The sequence below is a fragment of the Phyllostomus hastatus genome, unplaced genomic scaffold (assembly GCF_019186645.2).
Source record: "Phyllostomus hastatus isolate PE091 unplaced genomic scaffold, TTU_PhHast_1.1 phas_contig_524, whole genome shotgun sequence".
Lineage (NCBI taxonomy): Eukaryota > Metazoa > Chordata > Mammalia > Chiroptera > Phyllostomidae > Phyllostomus > Phyllostomus hastatus.
The window spans coordinates 349,678-377,291 of record NW_025333900.1 but is presented as its reverse complement, the minus strand read 5'-3'; the positions used below and the strand labels follow the sequence as shown (position 1 = coordinate 377,291).

The following is a 27,614-nucleotide window of genomic DNA, read 5'->3' as shown; positions in this document are numbered from 1 at the left end:
TTACTGTTGATCAAAGGCCATAATAAGTTCCTGTGCCATTCCAGGTTATATGGGATTATTAAGTGTTCCTTAATAGAAATCTCTCCGATAGATCTGCCTTCAGATCTAAGTTCTGCACTCAAATAGTTTCAGTCTTTTTGGTTTCTTCCTTAAATGGTACAAGGCACCAAATTTTGTACAAGCACAGTGATGCAGCAAGGACCCTCCTTTCACCAAAAGCTGAGTCACAACCCCATTGGCCTGGCTGCACAAAGAGCCCACCAGAAGTAGGGGAAGCGAGGAAGCAAGAAGCCGGGAGTGTGGGTCATGCCAACCAACTTCTTCTTCAGAGTCGCTAGCTTACAGTTTGACTCATTTAAAATACATAGATACTTGTATTTAGAAAGGAGCCATCCTCTTATTCTTCAAGTAATTTCTACAATAATGCCTGAGCCAGTGGGCAAAAACAGTGGAGCTAAGATATTTAGAAAGGTATCATGTTAAAAAAAAAGATGAAAGGAAGGACCAACGTCTTCAGCACTCTGTATAATTCCAAATGCCTTAACAGTTTGAGATAAATAGAAATTTGTTAATTGAATGAATTTTAAGTATCTAGTATATTTTGATGCTTGTGATACAGTGATGAGTTAAAGGGTGAGTAGAGCCTTCATGATGCTTATATTGTAGTGGGGGAACAGAAGCAAACTGTTCTGTCTGGTGCTGGGAAGAAAATAATGTCATTGAGCTTATGGGGGTAACAGCCACAACAACCAAGATGATGCTTATGTGAGCGTTACAAGGGAGGGCTTTTCTCTTTTGTTTACTGGCAAATTCCAAGGGTCGGTAAGTTTGGAGTTAAGAAGGGGACAATTTAACAGACTCAGAAAAGACTTCTGAATAACAAAAGATGCAGCTCCATGCCAGAAAGAGCTTGTTGGCTCTTAGAACACTACATATATGGGGTGCAGTGTCTCAAGAAAATCCAATACAAAATCTAAATTTACAAATCCATGTAAATTAGGGAATATCTATTTGCATGATAATGGAATCCTGTGTTGAAAAACAATGGGGGTGGGGAATTTGCTGTTGGATTTCTTAAATAACAAAACCACAGATGAATCCAAATTACCTCTTTTGCCTAAAGTATGCTTTACCAAACAGTTCTTGGAGCACATGTATGCCTAACCCGAGTGTGTGCACATCAGGAGGAATCCCTCAAGAAGTAAATGTCTTTTTGACTTGCATTGCCCAAGCCAATTATTCCTGTCCACAAAGAGACTGGCCATGACCTTTCAAAGTCATTACCCCATTGATTTCAAGTTCAAAGAGAAAGCCAAACCAGGCCTCTGTCTCCAGAGAAGAAAAAGAACGTTGAAAGGTGTAACTATAAATAAATAACATCTCTCATTCTTAGTCCCGGTTGTTTGCACCTTAAAAATAGCTCTCCCTTCATCTGAGCTAGTATGAGGCAGACAGGGGAGACCAGAACAGGAAATGCTTGGCTGAAAGGTGGTGGGGTCTAAACTTTCATCACAGTTTATTTTGGCAGGAAGGTAACATGTTTTCTTTTTTAGACTCAACCTTTTTATTTCCAAGTCTGAAAAACCTAAAACCTCAGACTTCTTCCCATTTTATTTGCTGTCACTACACTGCAGATTCCGTCTATGACTCTCCATCCTGTTAGGGGGAGAGACTCTGACCACACCTTCCCATGGATTGATGTTGGGGGCTGGGGTTACCCTTGAGGACTTGAACTCAATGTTATGTTTGTTTATTTTTTTTAATTCTACAATCAGTTAACAGAAGGTGGGTAGATGATTTCTGTAGGAGGAAGCCAATTTCTGAAAAGGACCCCTGCCAGCCCTTTCAGGGGATGCCAGCAGACCTTACTTGACCAGAGATCAGGAGGGGAGTACCCCTGCAGCCCTGAGCGGCTTTGAGCAGTGGGGGCCTAATGTGGTAACATGTGAGAATGGGCAGGGCGGGAGGCTCTTTTCTGCCAAACACCAAGTGTTCTGCAGGATATCCTGATCTCACCTGGAAGTCATCTTAGAGCCTTTGGTTCTCTAGGCTGTCTACCTCTGTCCTACTCACTAGACCTTTGGCTTACAAACCCCCCTCCCATGGGAGTGAGTTTGTCCTCCTCCCTTTCTTCTCCTGCTCTTCCTTTCTTACTCTTTTCTTTCTCTTTCTCCTCTGCCACCTCCTCCTCCTCTTTCTCCTTCTCTTTCTTTCCCCACTTATTTCCCTTCCTTCCTTCCTTCCTTCCTTCCTTCCTTCCTTCCTTCCTTCCTTCCTAGTGGAGATGACTTGGCTGCTTAGAGATAAATTTAACCTTCTAGGTAACAGCAGCCATTTTAAAAACTTCTATCAATGTCACCCTCAGTGTAAACTTCTGATTCAGATATTTTCAGATATCCTAATGAGTTAGGCAGAAGCCCCAAGAGTTAATCCCCATTATATTAGGGGGATCAGCCTGAGGGTGAGGGGGATGAGTTCTCATTGTAGCTTAATAGTCCCATGCCTACTTTCTTTTCAAATATTTCATCTATAAAAGGGTGGTAGACCAAGAACTAGACATTCTTGGTAGTTTAAGCTGTGGGCCTTAAAATCTTTTAAAGAAGAAAGAGGAAATAGTGGAATCTTGTTCTGAACCACTAAAGTATGGTTTTAAAATTTTAGAGATCATAAGAATCACCCATAGATGGAAGGAAGGTGAATTAAAATGCATATCCCCAGGCCTTTTCTGGGATTCTAAACCCAGGTCTGGGATTCTGCATTTTAGCAAACTCCTTAGATAGTTCTGGGGGAGGTAGTCCAGGACTCCACACTGAGAAGCACTGTGAAGGGACCATGTAGGGGTTGGATATATTCCAATCTGATTGTGATTCGGGACTTTCCGTGATTAAAGATTCCCTTCATGTTGCAAGCAGACTATTGGCTTCAGAAATTTTATCCACCACAGTTTTTTCTACCAATGAATCACTGAGAGAAAGAAAAAGAGTGAATTCTGCCTTCTGTCACTACAACTTTGCTCTCTGGGAAACTCCAGCCTCTACCCACCTTCTTGCATCCCATCCATCTCAAAAGACTGAAAGACATTCGTCATTCATTAAATCAGTGGTTAGGGAGAGATAATCATATAATACAATCCCCACCCTTTCATGAAATGAGGATAGCATGAGTACGGGTTGGGGATAGGCTGACTCCTCGTTCTGTTTCTTCATAGCTATTATTCATCAGCAAGTTACTGAGCTTCTGTAGGTTTTTCTTTTTTCACCTGTACAATGGGAATAATCATAGGGTTGTTGTGAGACTTAAATGAAGCAACACATAGAAAGGACCTGGCACAGTGCTTAGCGTAGCAGGGGCTTAACAGTATTAGTCTGCCTCGCCTTGTTCTTCTTTCCTTCCTCTGAGTTTATTTTGAACTGCATCAGCCCTGTTTGTGTTTCTCACTATACACCAAATATGCAAATACTTCAATGCCAGCACATAGGCTGTTCCCTTTGCGTATGTGGCTCTCTGTTTCTATAAGATTTTTGCACAGAGTGGAAAAGAACTCCCAAAGTTATCTGGAAACCATATACACTGACACCTTTACTTAATTTCATTGGTCTTTTTCACTCTGGGTTTGTGTGCAGGGCCGTTTTATCCATTAGGCCTTGTGGGCAGAATGCCCAGGGCCTACGAGAATGTTTGAGAGCTGAATAAAAAACTTTGGCTCCAAACTATGAAACACAAAAACTGCAAAATAGAAATGAATAAACAGAAAAATGTGTAGGAAACAATATCATGTCAATCTCATTATTACATTTAGGGCTCATAAATATTTCATTACATTTGAAAACAATTTGTAGGTTAGATTTTTCTCACTTTGAAAAGATTTCTAAATATGTCCTATGATTGCCAAGAACTCATAAGGCAATTCTAAATTAAATGAGTTACTCATAGTCCAATAATTTGAAAAGCTGAATTATATTTTTTAAATGTTCTCGATTTTTTAAAGCAAAAATTCTCCTTCATGTGGTAGTATGGTTTAGAGTGGAGCCCCCAAACACCCAAAAGCCTATGGTCTACAAAGGTCTGAAACAGTCTCATTTATCTGCTTTAGAGATCAATAAAACTGCCTCTTGAGTTCATCCATTTCATGCTTAATTTTTCTGGGAAGTTACGTGTATTTCTCTGATTATCGTTTGGACATGTTGCTTCTATTCTAAGTGGTGGAATTAGATTTACTTTGAGTCCTTCTGAAGATGATTATGGGCTAAATTGTAAACTCCATTAAGGCAGTCAGAGGCTGTGGCTGTGCCTTTACTGCTATAGGCCAAGCTGATAGCAAAGTCTTAGCACACAGATAACACCCAGTGAGCAAATGAGCAAGGCCAAAGCGAGAAATGAAGCATTTAATTTGAGTTGACCTTTAAATAAACTGAAAAGTGGTTCTGCTCTTATCACCCATTCACTGCCACATACAGTTCAAATCCCATCAGTCAGCTCATTATATTCTGTTATGACATATGTCACATTATACACGGTAGTTTTCCCCCAGAAGGTCTTAGAGAATGTCACCATCTGTTTTCTGTAATCACAACTATCTGTACACAAAACACGAACATCCAAAGCATGACTGATGGAAAGTTCAACTTGTCTGAAGACCTAACTTTTATGCATTTTGTCCAGTTTAGACAAGATCAGTTAATCCTTCTATAGTGACCTAAAAAGGAAAATGACTTTTTTCCTACTGAGGAGCAGAGCTTCCTCTGTGTATACTATTATTTACCTACAATTCCTTTCTTCCTCTATTCTACCTGTGAACTCCCATTTATACTTTAAGACCCATTTTAATGTTAATCTCCTCTGTGAAGCTTTCTGTCTGCACACCAGCATTGTCTCCCTCCTCTATGGTCCCAAAATATGTAGTACACATCTCTTAATCTCAAGGGCACTCGTGGGCTCATTAAAACAGTAGTGGTCTGCCATTATAGTGGGTATGATGGGCTAGGCTGGGGCAAGCAGTGCTTCAGGAATGGCACTGCTACAGGAATTCAGAAAATTCAAGTAATGTTAAGGTTTATCTAGACTAGACCTCATTACATTATCTTTAAAGACCATTCCCTACCTTCCAAAATGGGATACAGCATGTGTTGGCAGGAAATGATTCAAAGATTTTAGTCCAGTCTTCTAGGCCCATTCCTGAAAGGTAATATAAGAACCAGAAATAGATTAGCTACAATGTTTATACCTTCTTAGACACTGAGTCATCATGAATTACACATACACACAGACACATACACACACACCCATAGTCAATGTTTAAGAGCAAAGGACTTCCCCTTATTGGGATTTGAAGCATTGTGAAATCTGGTTGCCCAGAGCAACACTCAGTTACTGGCCAACTAATGGCTGTATATTAGCTGTATGATCTGTCTCCCAACAAGTAAAAATAGATTTAGAGGAAATGAAATTGCCCAGAGAAGATAAACTCTGACATTACCTCACTTTCTTTTATTCCCTCCTTACACACATACATAGATACACCCCCTGAAAAACAGCAGGGTTTGACAGGACAGAAGATACCTCTAGTTTCTTCACTTATAAACTCAGTAAAGTATGACCATGTTCTAGAGCTGTACATTTCTGTATGAAAATCGTCCTAATTTAAATGAATTTATTTCCTTAGCACATGGCTTGTTGAGCTATGCAGAGAAGTGAACTTTCATCTAAAATCTCTACCCTCAAGATTTAAGATAAATTTTAAATCATACACAAAATTTGAAGTCCTTGAGCAATTCAAGGGCAGGACTTGATGATCTCACTTTGAAAATGAAAAGTATCTCTTCCCCGTAGACTCACCCATGCCAGTGGAATGAGCAAACTGTAAGAGCTCCTTAAAAATGAACAAAGATCCTTTTTGTTTGGTCAGTGCCAAGGCCTACAAACTCAGTTGTAGTTTGTTACAAAGCTCAGAGATAATGAAATGTCTAAGAGTGCAGTGGTAACTTCTTATAAACCCACACGAAAGCAAACAGAGGTGATCTTCCCTTTTCAATGATTTCATGCTAAGTGACTGTGCTCATCAAAGTGAATAGGTCAGATATTATGTGTATAGTATGATGTCACACTAAGTGGTTAATGCTGCATTTGTGAGGGAGAGGAAAAGAATACATTTATTTATTTGACTTGATGATGCTATTCAAACTTAATACTGGTGGCCCACACCTTTAAAAGTGGATTTGTATGAGTACATTGTGCAAAGTGCAGAGCTAGATACCATCAGAAAAGCACTGGTGTCTCAACAGTTGTGCCACAAACTTAGCTGTCAAGGTATACTCCTAGAGAGGTGTCTTTCTCAAAAGTTGTAACTCCAGTAATACTCGAAGAGTACAAAGGAGTCCTCTCTTCCAAGGGACCCTAGGGGTGATCGGTTTTTGAAGAAAAGACTCCTTTAGTAACACCATTGTCACATCTGATTTATTTGAATAATTTTTGTAATACTTGGTCTTCTCAAAGCAGTGTGTGCTTAAACCAGCTGTTTATCAGAACAGTTATTTGTCTTCAAAGTTACCAACAATAGACTGTGTAACCTTTAGCATGTTATTAAGTTACTCATTTTTCAAGATAGTTTTAGGTCTGGGGTTGACTCATCCTGGCCAGGTGGCTCAGTTGGTTGGAGCACTGTCCCGTACACTAAAAGGTTTGATTCCTGATCAGGGCACATACCTAGGCTGTAGATGTGATCCCCCATTGGAGTGTGTGTGGGAGGAAACCAATCGATGTTTCTCTCTCTCTCAAATCAATAAATATATCCTCAGGTGAGGATTTAAAACATAATAATTAATAAATCATTGAAAAATAAATACATAAAGTGGCATTGAGTCAAAGGTACCTTTGAACTTTGGCTCCATGTTATAGACATTATGTCCAGAATCTCATCTACTCCTCTCAACAGCCTCCTAAGGTATTCCTCACAACCTTCACTTCACAGGGTAGGAGCTGAGGTCTGAGAAGTTAACTTGCTAAAGGACATAACTCTACTAAGAGGCAGAATTGACATTTCAGGCTACGTCTGCCAGACTCTGAAACTAATAATTTTTACATCCTGGCTTATGGTTGGTGTTGCCAAGCCCTAAAATAAAAGGGCACATTTAGACACTTCATTAGCAAGTCCAGCTCACCAGAATCCTGGGTGCTAAAAAGCATCCTGTGGGCCAGGAAGAATTAAAGTCACTCCAGAAGACTCCTACCTCAGATCCTTAGAGTAGCCTCAATGCTGAGGGAAGCTGAGGGAAGAAATGTAGAAATGCCACCTCCCAGCTGCAGTGGTCAGTTTCACATGGGGCCGATCCAGAAGTACTGAACAGGTCATCATGCTGATATAAAGTCTGGGGTGCGCTGCTGAGACCATTGCTGGATGGGCTTTCTCTGCCTTTGGAAATACAGTCTTTTCAAATTGCTTCCAATGGATAACTTCATTTAACCAGATAAAGTTAAATCTCCCAGAATGGGCTTCCCAATAAAAGGGGCATCCCCAAAAATAAGATACCCGGTTTTTAGGTTTTGCTTCTCAAGTAAAGAAGTAACTTTCTTTGGGAGTATTTATTGTGAAATTAGAAAAGTAGTAAAATTTTTAACATGTCTTATTAATATAGGCAACAGGGCATTCTGCTGAACTGCTGGATCCAGCTAACCAAGGTCCTTATTTCTTCTCTGTCATCAAGGAGCTGAATAACCTCTCTGAACCTTAGTTCCCTCAACTGTGAAATGGGGAGTAGAGCTGCATTATCTTTAATGATCTTTGCTAAAATTTTATGACCCAAGTGACCTTATCTGATCCCCGCCCCCTGCAAACTTGTTGCTTGAAAAGTTTAATGAAATGACCTGGCCTCAAGATTGTTAAATAAAAGAAACTCAGATGGTAATATAAATTTCAGTTGACCTCTAAGTGTTGACAAATCCTTCATACCCTTCCCTTAGGATCCGTTCCACCTTCCTACCTAGAATCAAAGTCTCCTTTAGAAGACAGAACCCTGTCAGTAGAAAGCAAGGAGCAGGCAGGGACACAGGGGGAGGCTTGGGATATGCTAAGCCAGGGAGAATGAGAGTTTGCAGACCTGCTCCTGTACCGGGTCTGAGTAAGAAGAAAGACTCTTATCCCTTCTTTGTTACCAAGAGCTAAGAAAATACTTTGTCCTGGAACTCATTATTTTCTGCCCATTTTCCTCTGTTTAATCCTCTTGGCTTGGCAGAAGCCCTTGGTGTTTCTTGAAGTGACAGCTCTGGGTCAGCCCCCTTCAGAACTGGCACCAAGTTCTGCCACGTGATCAGTGTGCTCCATCAGCCATTGTGTCTTCTCCCAGTTAAGTCGTGGGAGGTCTCCTTTTTAAGGAACAAACGATGCCCATAGGCATTTGGGTCCAGAAATTTTCATTCCTTCTCTCATTTCCATAATTACATCCCCTTTAGAGCATCAGTGGGCATCTCTCTAAAATCTAGTTCAAAATCTAGATTTAGTGCTTTGTGTCCTGTTGAATTTATTTGGACATCAAAAGAACAAAAATGCTTGTGCCTTTTCTAGTTTTTATTCAAAGAACATTTTGGTCCATGGGATATTAAAAAAAAAATGGCTTTGCTATACCCAACTGTCACGGGCTGTATTCAGCTTTGTCCAGAGAAAGACCTCAAGCACTTAGGAACACAGACGTCATTTCCCATCCTGTTCTTTCACGTTAAATGCTTCTAGCTGCTCTTTGGCGCTTGGTCACTCCATAACTAAATATTGCTTTAGCGCTAGCTACACAAAGAGCTTCCTGAAAGCAGCAGGGGAGATGTGCTAGGGCCTTAACAATCAGGGTACTGTTTCCACTGAGTGGTTCGCCGCCCAATGCTGTGTCAAATGAAAGTGACCCAAGAGCCCCGTTCTACTTCTGAGCTTTCATTTGTGACTTTTTCCTCATTTGGAAAAAGAGACTAGCTGTATAGTTCTAGCATAAAATCAAACGTCAAAATGTCTTTAAAGGAGAGTATATTGCTTCCCAAAAATAGGGAGAAAAATCTTGATGAGCACAAGATAAACATTAGGAAGGGTTAACTGTGGCCATGGCCCAGGAAGGTGGCTTTTTACGGCCAGACCCAGTTTTCATTATATTGTTGCTATACAAGTAAATAAATGAGCTCACTGCTGTACCCGAGCTGGGCAGAGAAAATTTATAGAGAATTAATAAATCCAGTGTAGGCAACATGTGGCTTTCCCTCTGGTCATAGAAAAGCAACTAGTAATCTTGGATTTCAAACAGACAAACTTCTATAACTTTGCAGTTTCTGAAAATTGGATCCAAGTTCTAGTGGGCAGGCAGTGATAATAGTAATGTTTCTTTTCCTAGGGTTTTCTTTAAAGGGAAAGGGTTACATAGTTCATGGGCTCGAAGACAAAGAGGTTATTATAAGATCTAATAAATACTGTGGTGGTTCTGTTAATGCTTTTTAAGGGCATTTAAGTGAAATAAGTCCTTTCCAACAGGCAGTTTTAGAAGTCTAAATACTCTTGTTAATGCATGAAACCCAGAGATAAAAATAAACAAAGTTTAAAATTATAAGGAAAACAGGGGGTTTGGGGGAATTAGAGATAGATAGGAAGCAATCTAATTTTACTTTCTACATATGCCAAGAAAAATGCAAATCGATGACCGCTAATCAGTGAAGACTGCTTTTGAATTCTGACAGTCTTAAGTACTGTTAATGGTGAGGTTATAAGTCTGTACTATAATTGTTATGGCACAGTGGCACTTTTTAACTTGTCATCATTTACGTATTCTGTTTCCTGAGTACCACCTGCATTGCCCAGTTCTTGGCTAGGCCTTGGGGCAGAACACCAGGAGCTGGTTACACATATTCATGCTCTGCTAGATTCATGGGTTAACTCTATTGGTTAATTATTAAGGCTTTATCTAGATATCCTTTTCACTGTCTTTGTTCTTCCCTGGAGTTTCTGGTAGCATAGAAAAGAGGGAAGGAATCAAAACAAGGATGAATGTTGGAAGAGAGAGATGAGAAGTTGTGATAAGTCACTGGGTGGTAGGGCTGGCATCAGAAAAAAAGCACAGCTGACTGTGGTGGCATCTGAGGCCCTATGAATCGGCTCTTGCAGGATTCTTGGTGGGAAAGGAGGATCTGCCTTCATGAATGGTACAGCCTGCTCCCTTCCTCCAGCACTCCACTGAACTGTCAGCATGCAGTTGAGAAGCTGAAGTTCTCCTAAACTCAGGGCCTCTGCTGCTGAGATGCCCCCATCCCAGGCTCTGCTTTAAGGATGAAAAGTGGATGCCCAAGGAAAGAAGCCCTCAAGTAGACTTGCCAAGACCTTGGTACAAGTGTTACCATGTGGATAGAAGTTGTCTTGTGAGAAGTATTTTGCTTCTAGACATTCCAGATACGAATGTGCCCTACTTCTTGGTGAGACCCTATTGACAAACCCAGCTTGTGATCTTCTGCTGAAAAAGCCTTGTCTGAAGAGAAATTCAGTCAAGTGCCCTGGGTTTTGGACCCTGTCATCTTTCTCTTAGATAAACATTTGTATCTCTAAGCCTTATAAAGCTTGTTTTCTCCTGGGGTTTTCCAGTGAAGTGTGTCAGGCTGTTATAGTGATAGTAGTGACAATGGCAACACTGATGTGACCAGAGTAAAATAGTAACCCAAATAAAGCTACTGCTGGTTATCAAGGCCAAAGTCTCTTGCCATTTACTGCTTTGATTTCAAATCCTCATTGTCTCGTAGATCTCACTAGGAACAATGTATGCATTTGTGTAGATTCATTTCTTTCCATCTGAGTTGAATTTAAGAGTGATCAAATTTTGTTTTCTTCCATGGTTTAATCGTGAAACATTTTGAAGGAAATGGCCTTAAGAGCTGAGATCTGTGATCATGAAGACACAGACAACATCCTCATCATATTTTTAAAAAAAGCGAGAAGAGGCTGTTGTCTTTTTTCCCTGTCTTATCTTCTACTCTCTTGGTTATCTTTGTGTGTTAGACATTGTACTTTTTTCATATTTGTAGAAATCGTTTAAAGAAATCCTACAAAGATATTCTCTACTTCCAGAGATAATTTTATTTCTGTCTGCCAGCCTCATGGGCACACATGATTCTAATTTCAGACTTTGAGATGTTCTTGCCAACCCCGATGACTTAAAACCTAGCCTCAGCCTACACAAGGGTGGGTTCACTTCCAGTTAATCCTACTTTCGTGTGCAGCCCTTAAGATCCCAATTCAAAGTGGGGCATGGTTATCAAGGTCCCTAGCTTGGTAAGCCACTACGTACAGTTCAATATTCCCCCTCATCCTAGAAAGGTATAAAAAACACATGTAGCATTTGAGACAACAGTTTCAGATCAGCAAATGCTCTAAGGGAAAATGAAACCTCAAAATTTGGGCTTACCTCTATGAATTCTTCCTCTGCTTCCAAATTTTGACCTGGTGATCCTTGATTATCTTTTAACTCTTTGATGCTATTAAGAAAATTTTTAATGTCTTTTCCTCATTTTCTTAAGCTGTCTTCAGTAGGATGGTTAATCTAAATAAACTAATCCACAATTTAAGTCCAGAGTTAAAACAGGTCAACCTAGATAACAACTGTATTAAAAATAGCTAAGGCGTAAGGGTTTACTCTGTGCTGAGTACTTTATGCACTTTGCCTCATTGAATGCTCATAGAATCCTATAAGTATTTTTACTGCCATTTTACTAATGAGGAAATAGGCTTACAATAGACAGACATGTGGTCATGTTCTCACAGCTAGTAAGCAGGAGAGCCAGGATTTAGATCCAGCTCTGTCCGAGTCCAGCTGAGGTTCTCAATCACTCCCCTCATCAGACCTAATCCTTTCAGTGAGCTAAATACCCAGTGTGGCCATGGTCTCTGCTACTCAGCTTCCGACAACACAGGCCCATCACATATTCTCATAACTAGAGAAAGTTTGACTCTGTTCCTTTCTATGGTATTTTTCTGCTGATGTTAAGGTAAAAACAGCAGTGTTTTGATCTCTTTTTGGAAAACTCCCCCGTATGTTTCTAGCTGTGGCCGAGAAGAACACAGGTGTTTGTGTCTCCTGCAGGCTGTAGACTGGGGAAAGGGAAAATATCCGGGGGCCCTACTGGGTCTCCGATAGTGGTTTGCACTAAATAGTGGTTCAGGTGACAGTTATTCCGTGGTTCTGATTTCTCAGCTTTATATAACAGTCTCTCTGCTTTCTTGTCTCCCAAAACTACCACGCATGGTTGATAAGACACAGTTATGCCCCTTTATCCCTTGGGTCCCACTCAACTTAAAGCTAACTTCTCCTATAGCCAACCTTACTCCATACAGGCAGACTTTGTTTAGTGTCCTCTCCAGTTCCACATCCTCTTGCTTAAGAATAGCCTTGACCTTTCCTTTAGTTTGTTAATATATTCAATCAATACATTTATTTAAGACCTGATATATTCAAGGCATTGTGCTAGGTCCTGCTGTTTAAATACAAATGAAGAAAAAATGGCCCCTGTCTCCACAGTGCTGAGACAGGAGGCACTGAAACAGCCAAACCGCAAGTGACAAGTACCTGTAGATGTGCATGGGTGCACGCTCTGCTCGGGGAGTGCCAAGGAGGGTGCTATTATGTCTGTCTGGGAAGGCATCATGGGAGAGAGGCACCCTGCTTGGCCTTGAAAATTGAATAAAATTTGAATCTGAGGAAAGGAAGAAGAGCACCTTTACAGAGACACAGCAGGAATGAAGGTGCAGAGGTGTGAAGGCAGGGTGTGAATAAAAAAACTGAGACGCTCAGTCTTGCCAAGACAGAGAGTTGGTAGGGAGCTCCTGGGTCCTGCCCTCAGAGGCTTTCAACGTACTGAAGGAACAAGATAGAAATACACAAATGAAGGCAAAGACTGGTATCCTGGGGGCCAGAGAGATGGTTACTTTGGCCAAGACGCTGTTTGAAATATTTGAGCCAATTTTGAAGATTTCACATAAAAATCCAGATTTCTGGTTTGTTCTGAAACTTGAAAGATCTGGGAACACAGGGTATATTTTTTCAGGATGGCAGTTGGCTGGAACTGAGGACTGCCTGCCTGTTTTCTGTAGGGTGTGAGTTCTGTCTTGCCTACACAACCTGGCTTGCTTCTCCCTTCGCCCTCCCTGCTCAGCCCCAGCGGGCATGTGAGCGGCAGGCCTTTGCTCTCTCCGGGTGCAAGCCGAGCCACACCAAGTGTGAAGGTACAGCTGACGGACCCTGAAGGCCTCTCTTCCAGCTCGCTGACTCCCACATGGATTGGTTTTCAGGGTTCCCTAGCCCCAGCTACTACCCTAAAGACAGACTTCTCTTCTTTAAAATTTCAGCATGCATGGCTCTCATAATTATGAGATGTGGAAGTATTTAAAGCATCTCTAAAAACAGCTCATGCTGCCCAGGATCTGAGACTCAAAATGGTGTAAATCAAACACATCAAAGTGTGGGGTGGGGCAGGTCATGTCTGTTTGCTTGTTTCTATGCAAGCCGATTAATTAGAGAGCTAACAAAACCCCGGTCTCTGGACTTTTAATCGTACCCTGCCAGGGCCCAGCCTTGGAGATTTATTTAATGGACTCTCCCTGATCTAAATGTCTACAGTCAGCCCTTCTTCTCTGCTTCATAGCTCTTCTCAGTGTGCACCTTCAGACTCCTCCGTTAGTTGACTAACATTAGAGGAAGGGCAGATTCCTCATCAGGACAGAAAACCCACTTTCAGAAAATGCAAGTCCTCCTCCAGGGTAATGAGGAAAGCAGGTGGCGAGAGCCCTAGTAGTCTCACAGTTTAGCCCCCTTTTGCAGCAACACTAACTACCAAGAGGTCAGTTTGGTCAATTCCTAAGTCTAAGCTCTTGTAACTATAAATACATACATAGAATGAAAGGAATGCAGAGAAGAAAAACAAACTTGAGAGAGAAAGGAAATGAGAAACATAACTTGATTTCATTGAGAAAATCAGTTTTAAAATGCCCTTTGTGTAGCAATTCCATCGTTGCCTTGCCATGCAGTTGCCTGGGGGGGGCGGGGGGGGGGGATTCTTCCAAAACTTATGTACCCTGAGCTAGACCTTGGTGTTCCTGGTAGACTGAAGTTCAGTAACTCGGGATAGTGGAAAGGTTTTTTTGTATTATGTCAAGCAGGAAGAAAAGGCCTGATGAACCACAGAACTGGATACTTTGTAAGGTACAGAACAGTCAGCACTTTCCTCTGAGGAGGGAACATGCAATTGGCATGAAAATGACCCAAGTAATGGGCTGAGGAGGAGAGCGTCCAAAAGTAGATTCCAGCTCCATGTTCTTTCAAGAGTCACACAGTGGACTGATGTATGCCCTGGATGTGTCTGACCAGATGCAAAAAGCTGGTCCCCCATTTAAATGCCATTCGTGGACCGATGCAAATTAGATGGTAACATCGGGAATGCTGGAAATGGGGAGGTTGTATGTTGTTGGCTTTATTCCCCTGTGGTTTTCACCATCTAAAAACCATCTGTTTTTTTTAATGCATAAACAAGGAAAATGACTGGTTTGGAATACAAAGTTTTTTAAAAAACAGGTGACCACAGGCATCCTCTAAATGAGGAAGAGAGAGCAAGTTGGGGTTCTGTGACATTTGTCAGGAAGTGAGATGTTAAATACCGGGTAGCATTAATGCTCTGCCAGGGAAGACCCACAAAGCAAAGAAAAAGCCTTGTCCATGCCCCCACCTTCCTGAGGTCATGCCATGTGTTTACATTTCACCAAGGGTTATTTTCAGATACCAACACAACCCAGCCCCCTCCCTTCTTAAACTAAAGATGAAGCTGTTTAGCTGGGCTGTAGCATAGCCAGGCTTGGTTTTCAATTAGCATTATTGCTAACTTGGCAACCTTGGATAGAATCCACTCTTAGAAACTTTTAGAATGAACAAAAGCTGCATTGTGAGTGTGTTCTATTATAAAAGCAAGATAGAGAGCTATAAATATAGGAACTGATGAGAGAGACTAAGAGAAGATACTTCATTTCTCTCCTCAAGAACAGTGAAAAAATTATGTAAGAGCACTAGGAACACAGTGTGTTTTTCTTGAGCAAAGGGCATCCTGCTTTAAAAAGGACGATTTGCTCTGCACAATATAGCAGTCACTCGATAAAATGGTTCTGTATGTTCTGTGCCAACAAACCTTAAAGCAATAGATTCCTTAGTTAAACTGCAGGCAGTGGAGAGATTTGATGGGGGTGGTGACTGCATACTTGCATACTAATCTCTTTTACCTTCATCACAAGAAGCAATCAGCCACAAGCACCTGGGATTTAAAACCAAATTGAACTTGGGCATTTTAAAGCCCCTGGGGAGAAGAGCATTGGTGCATTTGGCTGAGTTCCACCCACTTCGGCATAAGAGGACAGACATGAGCATTTTTCACATAGTTTTGCAGGCAGCCTGACGCCAGAGTTCTCATATTAGAGAAAGGATAAAAGATGACAGTCTCCTAAGGAACAATCAACTCTTCCTTATTTGCAAGATCTGTTCTCAGAACTGTCGTGGACAATACTGAGGTGGGCTCTGTTAGTCATTCAGGGACAGGGTTTAGGCAGAAACTAGACCTTGGCAATTTAGAAGCCCTTGGGAGATTAAATACATTTCAAAATGAGTTTTAAGTTCAAATGATTTCTCTGTCTGTGCTTAGGACACAGTGAAGTACAGAGACATGAAAACTCGAGCCTGTTGGGTGCAGTTTGTTTTGTTGACATTGGCTCCAGATGCCAGAGTTGTGATGAGTGTACTTGACTCTTGACATCCCCTGGACTTGGGTACAGTCTGGGATGCTTGCTTCCCTGGTGGAAATGGGAAAATGATTAGAGGCCTGAACTCTGTTCCTGGGGACTCCCTGACTTGGTATTTCATTTGTTTTCTAAGTTAGACTGAAAGCTACCAGAGGCTTCTAAAGGCAACAATGTGTGAGAGCCTTAGCTTAACAAAAGTACTCTAGTGACCTATGGAATTTTAGTTGTAATCATAATAATAATGTCAGATGAAGAGGCATCCTGGGGAAGGTATGAGAGGAATTTTAAGTGGCTGAACTCTATTTGCGTTATTCACTTTACAAATAGTTTCAGTACCTTAACATTTTTTTTTCATTATGCTGGGCTTTTGGTGCTCCAAAGCAATGATCTAGGATAATCATAATGTAAAAGTGATTCTCCCTAGAAGTACATTTTTGGGAATTGAGACTTTATCTGACCAACTTTGAGAGGATTTTGCTACCATGGGGAAGAGGGACAGAGATATTTCGGGTACTTGTTCTTCACTGGAATTCAAGAGGGATTTAAAAGTTTACTAACCCAGTATCCCCTTGTCTCCTTTCTTTTCTCTCTTCTCTGTTTCTTTGGATTTTTCTCTTCATTTCTTTCGATGAGGGAGTTGAGAGAGAAGTATCTGATGAAGAGGCTAGGAGATTCACTGAGGACTTGAACTGAGAATTTTACACCTTTGTCTTCTTGCCCACAGGTGATAACCCCACTGAGGACAGGCCACGGCTATGTGTACGAGTACCCATCCAGATACCAAAAGGACATCTACGATATCCCTCCTTCCCATACCACTCAAGGGGTATGTACCAGGAGCAAGATCCCCACAGGATAGGAGTGCTTCAGGTGGCATTCCTTCAGGGCTACAGAGTAAAGGAAATTTACAAACTATCTATATTTCATAGGAAGTTTGATTTGTCTATTCAGGAGCCATTGTAGCTAATGTTATTTAAATTATCTGATAAAACTTTTTGTTGCTTATCACTTTATCATTTCAGAAAATATATCATTTCAACTACAGTTTAAAGTACAGACACTGGATATTTTACTTAAGATCATTTTTATATTCAGTATAATTCAAAAAATAAGAAATTTAAAAAGAAAAATTTCACCAACCTTTTTACGTAGAATGCTGTCAAAGAATAAGGCTGTATACATAAGCTGGTAAATAAATCCATAACTAAAAGCTTAATAGCATAAAAAATGACAAGTATAAGACATTTCTATTCCAGGTAACTCAGGTATTTCCTTTTAGGTATATGACATCCCTCCATCATCAGTGAAAGGCCCTGTGTTTTCAGTTCCAGTGGGAGAGATGAAACCTCAAGGGGTCTATGACATCCCTCCTACTAAAGGGGTGAGTGAGCTTCTACAGATTAGCAGAAAAGTGTGTGTGTGTGTATGTGTGTGTGTATTTACTGGATAAAACAGGAAAGGCAGACCAAAGGGGAAAAACTGGTCTATGAGAGAGTAAAGGGATGAGAGATAAGGAAAGGGGGAGGAAGAAAAGGCAATAATCAAAGATAACTCAGAACCATGTGATTTCACTGATAAAATGGCATATAAAACTGAAACTCGTGGACATAGACACCAGGGTGGTGGTTACTAGAGGAAAGGGCGTCAGGGGTTGTGGAGAGGGCCTTATATATGGTGGAAGATGGTCTGACTTCAGGTGGTGGACACACAGTGCAATATGCAAATTTTATATCACAGAAATGTATACTTGAAACCTATATGATCCTATTATTCAATGTCACCACAATAAATTTAATTTAAAAAAAACATGAACATAGTCCCTGCTCTCATGGAGCTCACAGAGAAAAGGGGAGACAGGCAAATAAATGAGCAGAAATAATTTCAAAAAAAGGTAACTCTAGGGATTCCACATTTAGGGCCCTTCACTAAAAAATTGGGGTAGTCATAAGGAAAATCAATAAGAAGGTAAAATCATTCATTCAGTTTGGCAAGCAACTAATATATCTCATGTATACAGAGTATTACAGTTTACTCAGTCCAAGTATATGTGTTAATGAGTTTGATCCATTCTGTTACCCGCAGGAGGAGGCCTACACAAGTACAATTACCCTTATTTTGCAGATAAGGGAAGTATATCTCATACATTTAAGTGGCTCATTAAGTATCCCACGGCTGGTAGATCTGGGGAGAGACATTAGGTCTTCTGACACCTAGTGCAGTGTGTTAATGCATACACTGCCTCTCAGCCTGAACCCTCCAAGGAAGAATACCCAGGAGGTGGTCAGAAACGTGGGACTGAATTTAGCACATGATTGTTTCAAATAACAACCCCCCAGGTACCTTTAAACTGAGAGTTATTTGTCCTCCTCTAAAAATGCTGGCAATTATTTATTTTATGAAGGAATTGACTGCAAATGGAAGTTCATTTGTACTAAGAGTTCCCTGCCCTCTGAAAGCAATAATATAAAATATAATTGTAGAAAACCAAATAAATTAAAATATGGGAGAAAGCCTCAGGAAAAAAAAAGAAATGTGGGACTGGGCCCCAGGGAGAGCAACTCAGCCAGGAGGATCCACGCTACAGGCAGCACTGGGTCCAGGGGAAGGATGTACATGTCAAAGGATGGAGGAAGTAGAGCAGAGCAGAGCCTTGGAAATACCTCTCAACAGTGAGTGGAGGTGGAGGAGGAGGCATCAAACAGGACTGAGAATCCAGGCCTTTATTTTAATATATAGTTGTTTCCGCATGATAACATGAGCCAACTCAACAAATACTACCTTCAGTTTGTTCTTACTTTCCAGGTATACGCCATTCCACCCTCTGCTTGCCGAGATGAAACAGGGCTCAGGGAAAAAGAGTATGATTTCCCTTCTCCGATGAGACAAGCTGGAAGGCCAGATGTCAGACCTGAGGGTGTGTATGACATCCCCCCAACTAGTACCAAGCTGGTGGGGAATGACCTTCACATGAAGTATAACTGTGATGCTTCAGGAGCTGCTGAACTGGTGACACAAAGACACCAAAGCATTCCCTTGAAACACTCGCCCCCACAGCTGGGACCATCAGTGGGCACTCAGAATGATGCATATGATATCCCACGAGGGGTTCAGTTTCTGGAACCACCAGCAGAAACCAGCGAGAGAGCAAACCCTGAAGAAAGAAACGGTGTTTACGATGTCCCTCTGCACAACCCAGTGGATGCCAAAAGCTGTCAGGATGTGGTAGATGGAATCAACCGATTATCTTTCTCCAGTACAGGCAGCACCAGGAGTAATATGTCCACGTCTTCCACCACCTCAAAAGAGTCTTCACTGTCAGCCTCCCCATCTCAGGACAAAAGGCTCTTGCTGGATCCAGACACAGCCATTGAGAGACTTCATCGGCTCCAGCAGACCCTGGAGATGGGCGTCTCCAACCTAATGGCACTAGTCACCACCACAGACTGGCGGTGTTATGGATACATGGAACGACACATCAACGAGATACACACCACGGTGGACAAGGTGGAGCTGTTTCTGAGGGACTATCTCCATTTTGCCAAGGGTGCTGTAGCAAATGCTTCCTGCCTCCCAGAACTCATCCTCTACAACAAAATGAAGCGGGAGCTCCAAAGAGTGGAAGACTCCCACCAGATTCTGAGTCAAACCAGCCATGCCTTAAATGAGTGCAGCTGGTCCCTCAATGTCCTGGCCATCAACAAGACCCAAAACAAGTGTGATGATCTGGACCGGTTTGTCATGGTGGCAAAGACAGTGCCCGATGATGCCAAGCAGCTCACCACAACCATCAACACCAATGCAGAGGCCCTCTTCAGATCAGGCCCCAGCAGCTCACATGTGAAGAATGGGCCCGAGAGCATCATGAACTCCACTGAGTACCCCCACGCTGGATCCCAGATACAGCTGCTGCATTCTGGAGACCACAAGGCCCAGGCCCTCAACAAGACAATACCCCCAAGCCTGGGCAAGGACCAGCCTATAGCTGACTGTAGCAGCAGTGATGGCTCTGAAAGGAGCTGGATGGATGATTATGACTATGTCCACCTACAGGTAAAGAGACCAACACCTACATTCACATTCAGGGAGCCCAGAACTAAGGCCTGTGAAGCTGGTAGGTTGGACTACCAGAAGAGAGAACACGATTAGTGTTAATCCTAGTGGGTCACTAATTAGAGGCAATGCACAGGAGGAAGAACATTGACCTGAATGTCCAAAGTCCTCGGCTTGAGACCTCTTTCTGACACTAATTATGTGACCAACTTATGTAAACTCCCTGGATGTTAATGTCCTCATTTGGAAAACGAATGAAGCCCAGGGTTGTATTAGATCCCATTGATGGAAGAGCTTCCCCAAGTACGAGAGTGGGTCCTTAGGTAAACATACCAGCTCCACTTCTATTTACATTTTATGATATAGTTCCACAGGATAATTTATTTTTTTAAGTGGGGGAGTTAACTGTTAAGAAAAAATAATTGAAAACCTCTGCACTAGAGAATTTCCAAGGTCCCATCATCTCAGACTTGAAAACCATGAGACATTTCCCAATTGACCTAGAACTTAACCTGCATATGGGAAATTGAGCAGTCAAAGTCTGCCTCCTATAGGTGGAAATTCTACCAAGTAGACCTGGGATCCTGACAACTTGCCCTTTCACTGTGGGAGATTAAAGCATTCTACCAAGATCCATTATTTAGAATTTGGCTTAATTTCTTATTCTGCCATTCTTTTCATTTGACTAAGAACCAAAGATTATCCTAGGAACTATTTAACTACAATTCCCTTGAGTACAAGAAACTAGGGAAAGCAGCAATGAGCCATACCTAGTGCTAAGGAAAGGACTGGTTGTCCGACTCTGCCTTGAGAAATATTATTCTGGCGTGGAATTGTAGATGATTCAAAGAAACTAGAAGTGCAATATAGACCACATTTAGACCTGGGTTAGGAGGTTAATGGGTTCACATATAATCTATTAGAAAATAAACCTGAGAAATAGTACTGGGTAAGGAGGCTTGCAGAGAGTCATCGATAGCTCTCCAAAAATGGTAAAGTAGAACAGAGAGGACGGCACCCTACATAGAAATGGGTTTTAGTTTGCAGCCCTAACGCACACAGTGACTCTGGAAGTCTGGCCGAGAAGCACGTCATCCCTGTCTGGGATTCACAGAGTCTAACTGGATATGCGGGAAATTACCAAGGCAGTGGGAAATGAAAGAGTATTTACACATTTGTCAATGAAATTGTTAGCATAAGTGAATCATAGTGGTGATGTAATGTTTTCTTTATGTTGGAAAATAATAGGGTAAAGAGGAGTTTGAAAGGCAACAGAAAGAGCTGTTGGAAAAAGAAAATATCATCAAACAGAACAAGCTGCAGCTGGAACATCATCAGGTAAGTTCAATCAGAACAAAACCACTTGGTATTGAAAAGATTTCCTGCTTAATAAGAAAGGTATAACTTCAAAAGATCATGATTTTGATCCTTCCAGCACACTTTGGTATAAATAAACTCCGGGGCTTATAATAGGAGGTAAGAACAAAGAGAAGGTTTATGATTTTAGTAATCCAGCTGGAGTACCTGGATTACATCCAAACATCAATTTTTACAGGCTGAACCTGTACATCTAACATATTAGGACTCTTGGTTAAGGCTGTTAATTTCAATGAGCAAGACCTACTCAACCTAACCCACGCAAACAGGTTCTAGAGTTAGGCCATAGTAGGGAAGTTCAGGAACAGAAAATGAAGATGTAGCCAAGTCCAATGAGAACTAGGACTGTGTATTCATTCTCCTTCTCGTACTTCCTTTGCTTCTCCCTAAATCTGCTTCCTTCTTCTCTATTTTCTTGTAATTTCCTCTGTTTATCTACTCATTTGGCTCCCCTATAACTTTGCAGAACCCATAAATGGTCACTCAAAGCCCTTTCTGTAGATGGCTTTTCATCTCAGCTTCCTCACCTGATAATCAACTCCTTCAGTGGCTCATTAAATTCCTAAAAAACATTCTGATTTGGTCATCTCTATTTGTTTGTATATCCATCTACCTACCTATGTGTCTTCCCTGCAACATAAGCCTGTGGCTTGGCTGTTCTTGGTCGAATCCAAGGGTGGGAAGGCAGGATCCAATATTTTCAAAATATAGCCAAGTCCATTTACTAAGGCCTTTGGGCAGGGCAGATTCATTCAAAAGTTGAGCTTCAGTGGGGCAGATATTGATGTGTATTACTAGGCAGGGGCATAAAAATAAAAAGAAATGAAATGATTTCTAAGCCTTTTTTTTAGTTGAAATAAAATGGCACGTAGAGATGTGAAATGTGACACCGCACTCAAGAAACCACAGTTCTCATCCTTGTTTTCTGACTACCCAGTGGTGTGCCCTTACACAAGTCAGTTAACCTCCTTGGACTTACGTTACTTCTCTATAAAATGGGAAAACCTCTCACCCCTCTGTCTAACGAAATGATATATTTATGAACATATTTGCGAACGGATAAACTCATTATCTTGAAGCATCACCTTGTCTCTGTTTATGTTTACCTTAACATTTGGCAAGGTAAGACGGCAAAGCTTTAGACAACTATTGAAGCGATAGTAATTCCTAAGAAGAAAACAGATTCTGTAGAAAAGTAAAACTCATGGTGCATTTCTTGGGGAAGGAGCTGGGTGAGGTTATCCCTGCTCTGACTCAGCCCTAGCCCAGGGTGAAACATTGACTGGGTTCTATGCTGAGTTTACAGATAGTCCTTACTGCAAAAGAGTCTCTCTCGAGGTTTGTTGCTAGAGCTGGAAGTTGTTATCATTGCAATGTAAAGAATACACAATCTGGGTGAAGCAATGAGAGGAGAAGAAAGCTAATACTCATTAAGTATGATTCCGTGCCATGTCCTTTGCTTTCAACTCTGTGGAGCTGCTACAATGCAGAGTTAGCATTCAAATTTCCTTAGAGATATTCTTTTCCATAGTGCACATATAATATGTATTAGTCTTCCCTATAGTACTGAATAATAACATTTATAAATCTGGACAGAAAGTATAGGTTATGATTGTCATTTACACTGAGCACTGGGTCATGGATTGTCATTTATACCAAAATAGGACATGGATTGCCATTTATCTAAGCATCTTGAAGAACAGAGTCAAGACTTTCCTCCAGAAGCAAAGTGTCATTGATTTACTTGAAAAAGAGACCCCTACATTTGATTTTTCCCTTGCACCACCCAACATTTAATAAACATTTACATAGAGGCTACAATATTCCAAACACCATTGTAAGCACTTTATAAATATTTACTCATTTACCTTTCATAAAGGTGTAGGTAATAGAGCTGAGTTTAAACCCTATGTTGCCGCCAATCTAAGGGCAGAGGCAGCCAGTCATCCACTGACAGAAAGTCAGAGCTGGAGGATTTCTTAGGGATCACCTTTCTCAACTTCTAGAGTTTACAATATAGGAAAACAAGTCATGACCAAGCCCTCACATCTAATAAGCACCTAGGATTAAAATCTTGGTCTTTTAACTTAAGCCCTGGTTAATTTTCATTACAGCACACTACCTTACCCTTAATGAAATCTTTTGTTTTTTCTTCCTTGCAGCTAAGTCAGTTCCAGTTGTTGGAACAAGAAATTACGAAGCCGGTGGAAAATGACATTTCAAAGTGGAAGCCCTCTCAGAGCCTCCCGACAACAAACAGCAGCGTGGGTGCTCAGGACAGGCAGTTACTTTGTTTCTACTATGACCAGTGTGAGACCCATTACATTTCCCTTCTCAATGCCATTGACGCTCTTTTCAGTTGCGTGAGCTCAGCCCAGCCTCCGCGGATCTTCGTGGCACACAGCAAGTTTGTCATTCTAAGCGCACACAAACTAGTTTTCATTGGAGACACGCTGACAAGGCAGGTTGCTGCCCAGGACATTCGCAACAAAGTGATGAACTCCAGCAACCAGCTCTGCGAACAGCTCAAGACTATAGTTACGGCAACGAAGATGGCCGCCCTCCATTACCCCAGCACCACCGCCCTGCAAGAAATGGTGCACCAAGTGACGGACTTGTCCAGGAACGCGCAGCTCTTCAAGCGCTCTTTGCTGGAGATGGCCACGTTCTGAGAGGGAAGGAGGAAAGGGGTGCAGAGTGGGTTACTAAGGAAAACTGGAAATACTATCTGGTTTTTGTAAATGTTATCTATTTTTGTAGATATTTTATATGAAATTGAAATATTTTAACATTGTATGGTCTAGACAACATTCAGACATTCAGGGAGTTAGAGGGAGAACTTTTTTTCTCTGTGTTGTTATGTACACATAAGCATCTAAGATATAAACTGTACAGAAACTTGGCCACTTGTGTGTATGTGCTTGTGTATTCGTGTTCGTTTATAGGTGTTTGATACATTCCATTAAAAACATGAATTAAAAAGCACCTTAGTAAACACATTTTAATGCTGCATTTGTTTTTAAGAAAACATACCAGTTTGTTATAATATTGCTCTATGTATACTAGCAATTTATTCTGAGCCTGTCACTTCCACATCTGGGAAGCAAATTATTTCAAGTGTTCACCTTCCAAATAACAAGGCATGGTATATAACTTGTCCTTGTTTTGAAACTCCTTCTAAAATTGGCTATCTTAGGTACATATTACAAAATGTCTCACTTCTGGTTGAAAAAGCCATCTTACAGAAAAAGTTTCAGAAAGTCTACATTGATCCAAGCTCCTATATTTTAGGTGCTGGAGAGAGAAGAGACACGTGTGTTACGCAGCCAAGTCCCCATTTAAGACTGAGTTGTTTGAACACCAAGAGGACGTCACAATAAAAGGAGAGCATGTGCTTCTGTGGGGCTATTTAATGGTCTGTATTTTTTAATGATTTGGCCATGAGATTTTTCAAATGATGTTTTCAGATTTGTGAAAACCATATTATGTGCATCAGGAATTTGTAAAGGCAAATCAGACTATGATCATCCACAAAAAGGATGATTTCATCTGCCAGGTGCAAGTACAGGCCTTTCTGACTTTCAGCATTCACTTAGGTGCTACTATCCCCCCATTACCTGAGGGAAACTGACCATTCCTTAATCACCTGAACTTTAGAGCCATGAGTCCACATCCCACTCAAAGAGAACTCATGGCTTGAGCTTGCACCATCTTTAAACATGCATAGGCATACTTGACACTTAGAGTAGCTATTTGAGCCCATCTAGTCTTTACTACTCTGTCTGGCCAACAATCTTGTGTACACAGCCCACCACCATCTTACCACTCAGTGCAGCATCCATTCCATAGTCTGTCCCCTTGTACCTGCTAGTGTTGTACAGCACAGACACACCATAAGCCACCTGATTGATCATGCGGCAAATAAAATACTTCCTGCCTGGTCAGAAAATGTATTCACATACTACCAAGTCAAGAAGCACACTATCTTTCAGCCCACTTCTTAATGGTTTTATTCCAGCTTGTATGAAAACATTTTTATTTGCAATATATGTTTTTTTACTGAATTAAGCTTGCATTTTAAACATCCAAGTCATTGGAACATGGCAAGATTTAAAGAGCAGAATGAATGATTTCAGTATGGTAAAACACCAGTGAAACTTACCATAGAAGGTGCTTTTCAAAACAACTGTTATTGCAGTTCTCAAAGTTCTGTCCTGCCAAAAGAAGATTAAAGGTTGTATTGTTATATGACAAGTAAATGTGTGGGGAGGAAGGGGATTACTGAAAATCGACAACACTTGAAAAAGCTTAGAAGTGTGTCCTTGTAGATTTCATTATAAATGTGTATTTCTTAGAATGCAGACTTGTTCTAAGTGGTGACATTTCACAGTTTTAAAACCAAAATGTTCAATCTGTATTCTTTTTGTTATCTTGTATGTAGAGGCTATTTTAAATCATTAAATTTTTTAGATCTGTTTTTGTGGCCACTGGGTTTTCTTTTCCACATGTCCTTCCTTATCACAGAATTAAACATAGGCTTATTTTGGCACTCCTAATACAGAAAGTCAATTTATCAATATTATAGATCTGGATTTTTTAGGAAAATCCAGTTGTGTATTTTTTGGATGTTGTGTGTCACTTCAGAATGTATTTGCATTTGAAGAAAATGCTGAAATCTGTGAACATTACCATACCCAAATATCTTGAACAAAGCTTCTCTTCACCAGAAAGCCTATAACTTTAAGTAATAGGTAGGATAGTTCTGCTATCATGTGGATACTGCCATTCATGTGCTTTTAGAATAAAGGAAACTGTTCCATTCATTCTGGAATAGACATAAAGAAAAATTAAAACTATATTAGATGAAAAAAGGGATTCATATCTACCTAAATTATTTTTAATGTTTAGACCGCTCTTTCACTCAGTTCTATCCTCCTGGGATTTATAAAGTATTTGAATATACTTTATATCACTTGCCCACATCTATAAACATTAACTGATTTTTCAACATAAGTGTCAAGGCATTGCAATGGGGAATGGAAGGTCTTTTGAAAAAAAAATGATGCTGGAATGACTAGATCTCTTCATGGGGAAAAAATGAATTGTTACATTATACTCTACACAGAAATTAACTCAAATAGATCATAGACCTAAATGTAAAACTTAGCACTCTAATACTTCTAGAAGTAAACAAAGGAGAAAATTTTTGTGTAGGTAGACAAAGTTTCCTTAGAACACAAAGCACATAAATCATAAAAGATAAATTGATAATTGAAACTTCATCAAAATGAAAAGCTCTTAGTCTTTTAAGGAGACCATTAAGAAAGCAAAAAGGCACAGACAAGGAGAAAATATTTACACCACATCCACCAGCCAAAGGGTATGCATCAGAATAAGAAGACAACCAAATTTTTTTAACTGAGCAAAAATTCTGAACAGAAACTTTCCAAAAGAAGACATGTATGAACAATAAGTAAATGAAACATAAACGTACCAAATAGAATCACTAAAATTAAAAAGACAAGCCATACCAACTCGACAAAAAAGGGGAGTAAATGGAGCTCTCATACACTACTGGTGAGAATGTAAAAGGGTACAAACACTTTGGAAAATTAATTGGTAGTTTCTTTAAAAATTAAATCAATGCCTACCATATGATATGAACTAGCAGTTCCTCTCTTAGGTATGTGCCCTGAAGAAATCAAATCATATGTCCATACAAAGACTTGTATAAGACTCTTTATAGCAGCTCTGTTTGTAATAGCCCAAAGCTGGAGACAACCCAAATGCCCATCTATGCGATATAGCCACACAGTGGAATACTACACAGAATAAAAGGGAACCAGAAAAATGAAACAAAAAACAACATGAATGAATTTCAAACTTGTGATGTATAAAAGGAGATAGACAAAAAAAGAGTACATATGGTACATCTTTATTCATGCAAAATTCTAGGAAATGCAAACGACAGTGACAGAAAGTAGAGGAGTGATTGCCAGGAAAGAGCACTGGTGGGAGGAATGGACCACTAAGGAGCTTTGGGGAATGGTGTGTTTGTGGCTTCACAGGTATATGAATGTCGGAACGAACCAAATTTTTTTTTAAAAAAACATACAGTTTATTCTTTGTCAATTGTCAATTTTGCAGGGAATGGTCTAAAACACTCCAATTAAAAATCAGAGATTCTCAAGCTGGATTTTTTTAAAGCAAGACTAAATTATATGCTTTTTAAAAGACACCCACTTTAAATAAAAATGCACAGGTAAGTTAAAAGCAAAGGGATAGAAAGAGATGTACCACACATATTCTAATTAAAGACACAAAAACCTGGATGGCTATATTAGCAGACAAACTAGAATTCAAAACAGTGGCAAAGAAGAAGAGTATTTCATGATAAAAATGATGA

The 27,614-nt window shown here is 40.5% G+C and overlaps 1 protein-coding gene across 6 annotated transcripts in view; it reads left to right on the top strand.

The window, feature by feature from the left end:
* Window positions 1-25,684, top strand: part of NEDD9 (neural precursor cell expressed, developmentally down-regulated 9) — a 178,689-nt gene extending 153,005 nt beyond the window's left edge. For all 6 annotated transcript variants that reach the window (XM_045847091.1, XM_045847093.1, XM_045847092.1 and 3 more), the window contains 5 exons: window positions 16,506-16,607; window positions 17,061-17,162; window positions 18,584-19,831; window positions 21,080-21,169; window positions 23,371-25,684. In XM_045847091.1, coding sequence (XP_045703047.1) covers window positions 16,506-16,607; window positions 17,061-17,162; window positions 18,584-19,831; window positions 21,080-21,169; window positions 23,371-23,880 — 2,052 coding nt within the window. In that variant the 3' untranslated portion in view covers window positions 23,881-25,684. The remainder of the gene's footprint in view (window positions 1-16,505; window positions 16,608-17,060; window positions 17,163-18,583; window positions 19,832-21,079; window positions 21,170-23,370) is intronic.
* The last annotated feature ends 1,930 nt before the right edge of the window (window positions 25,685-27,614 follow it).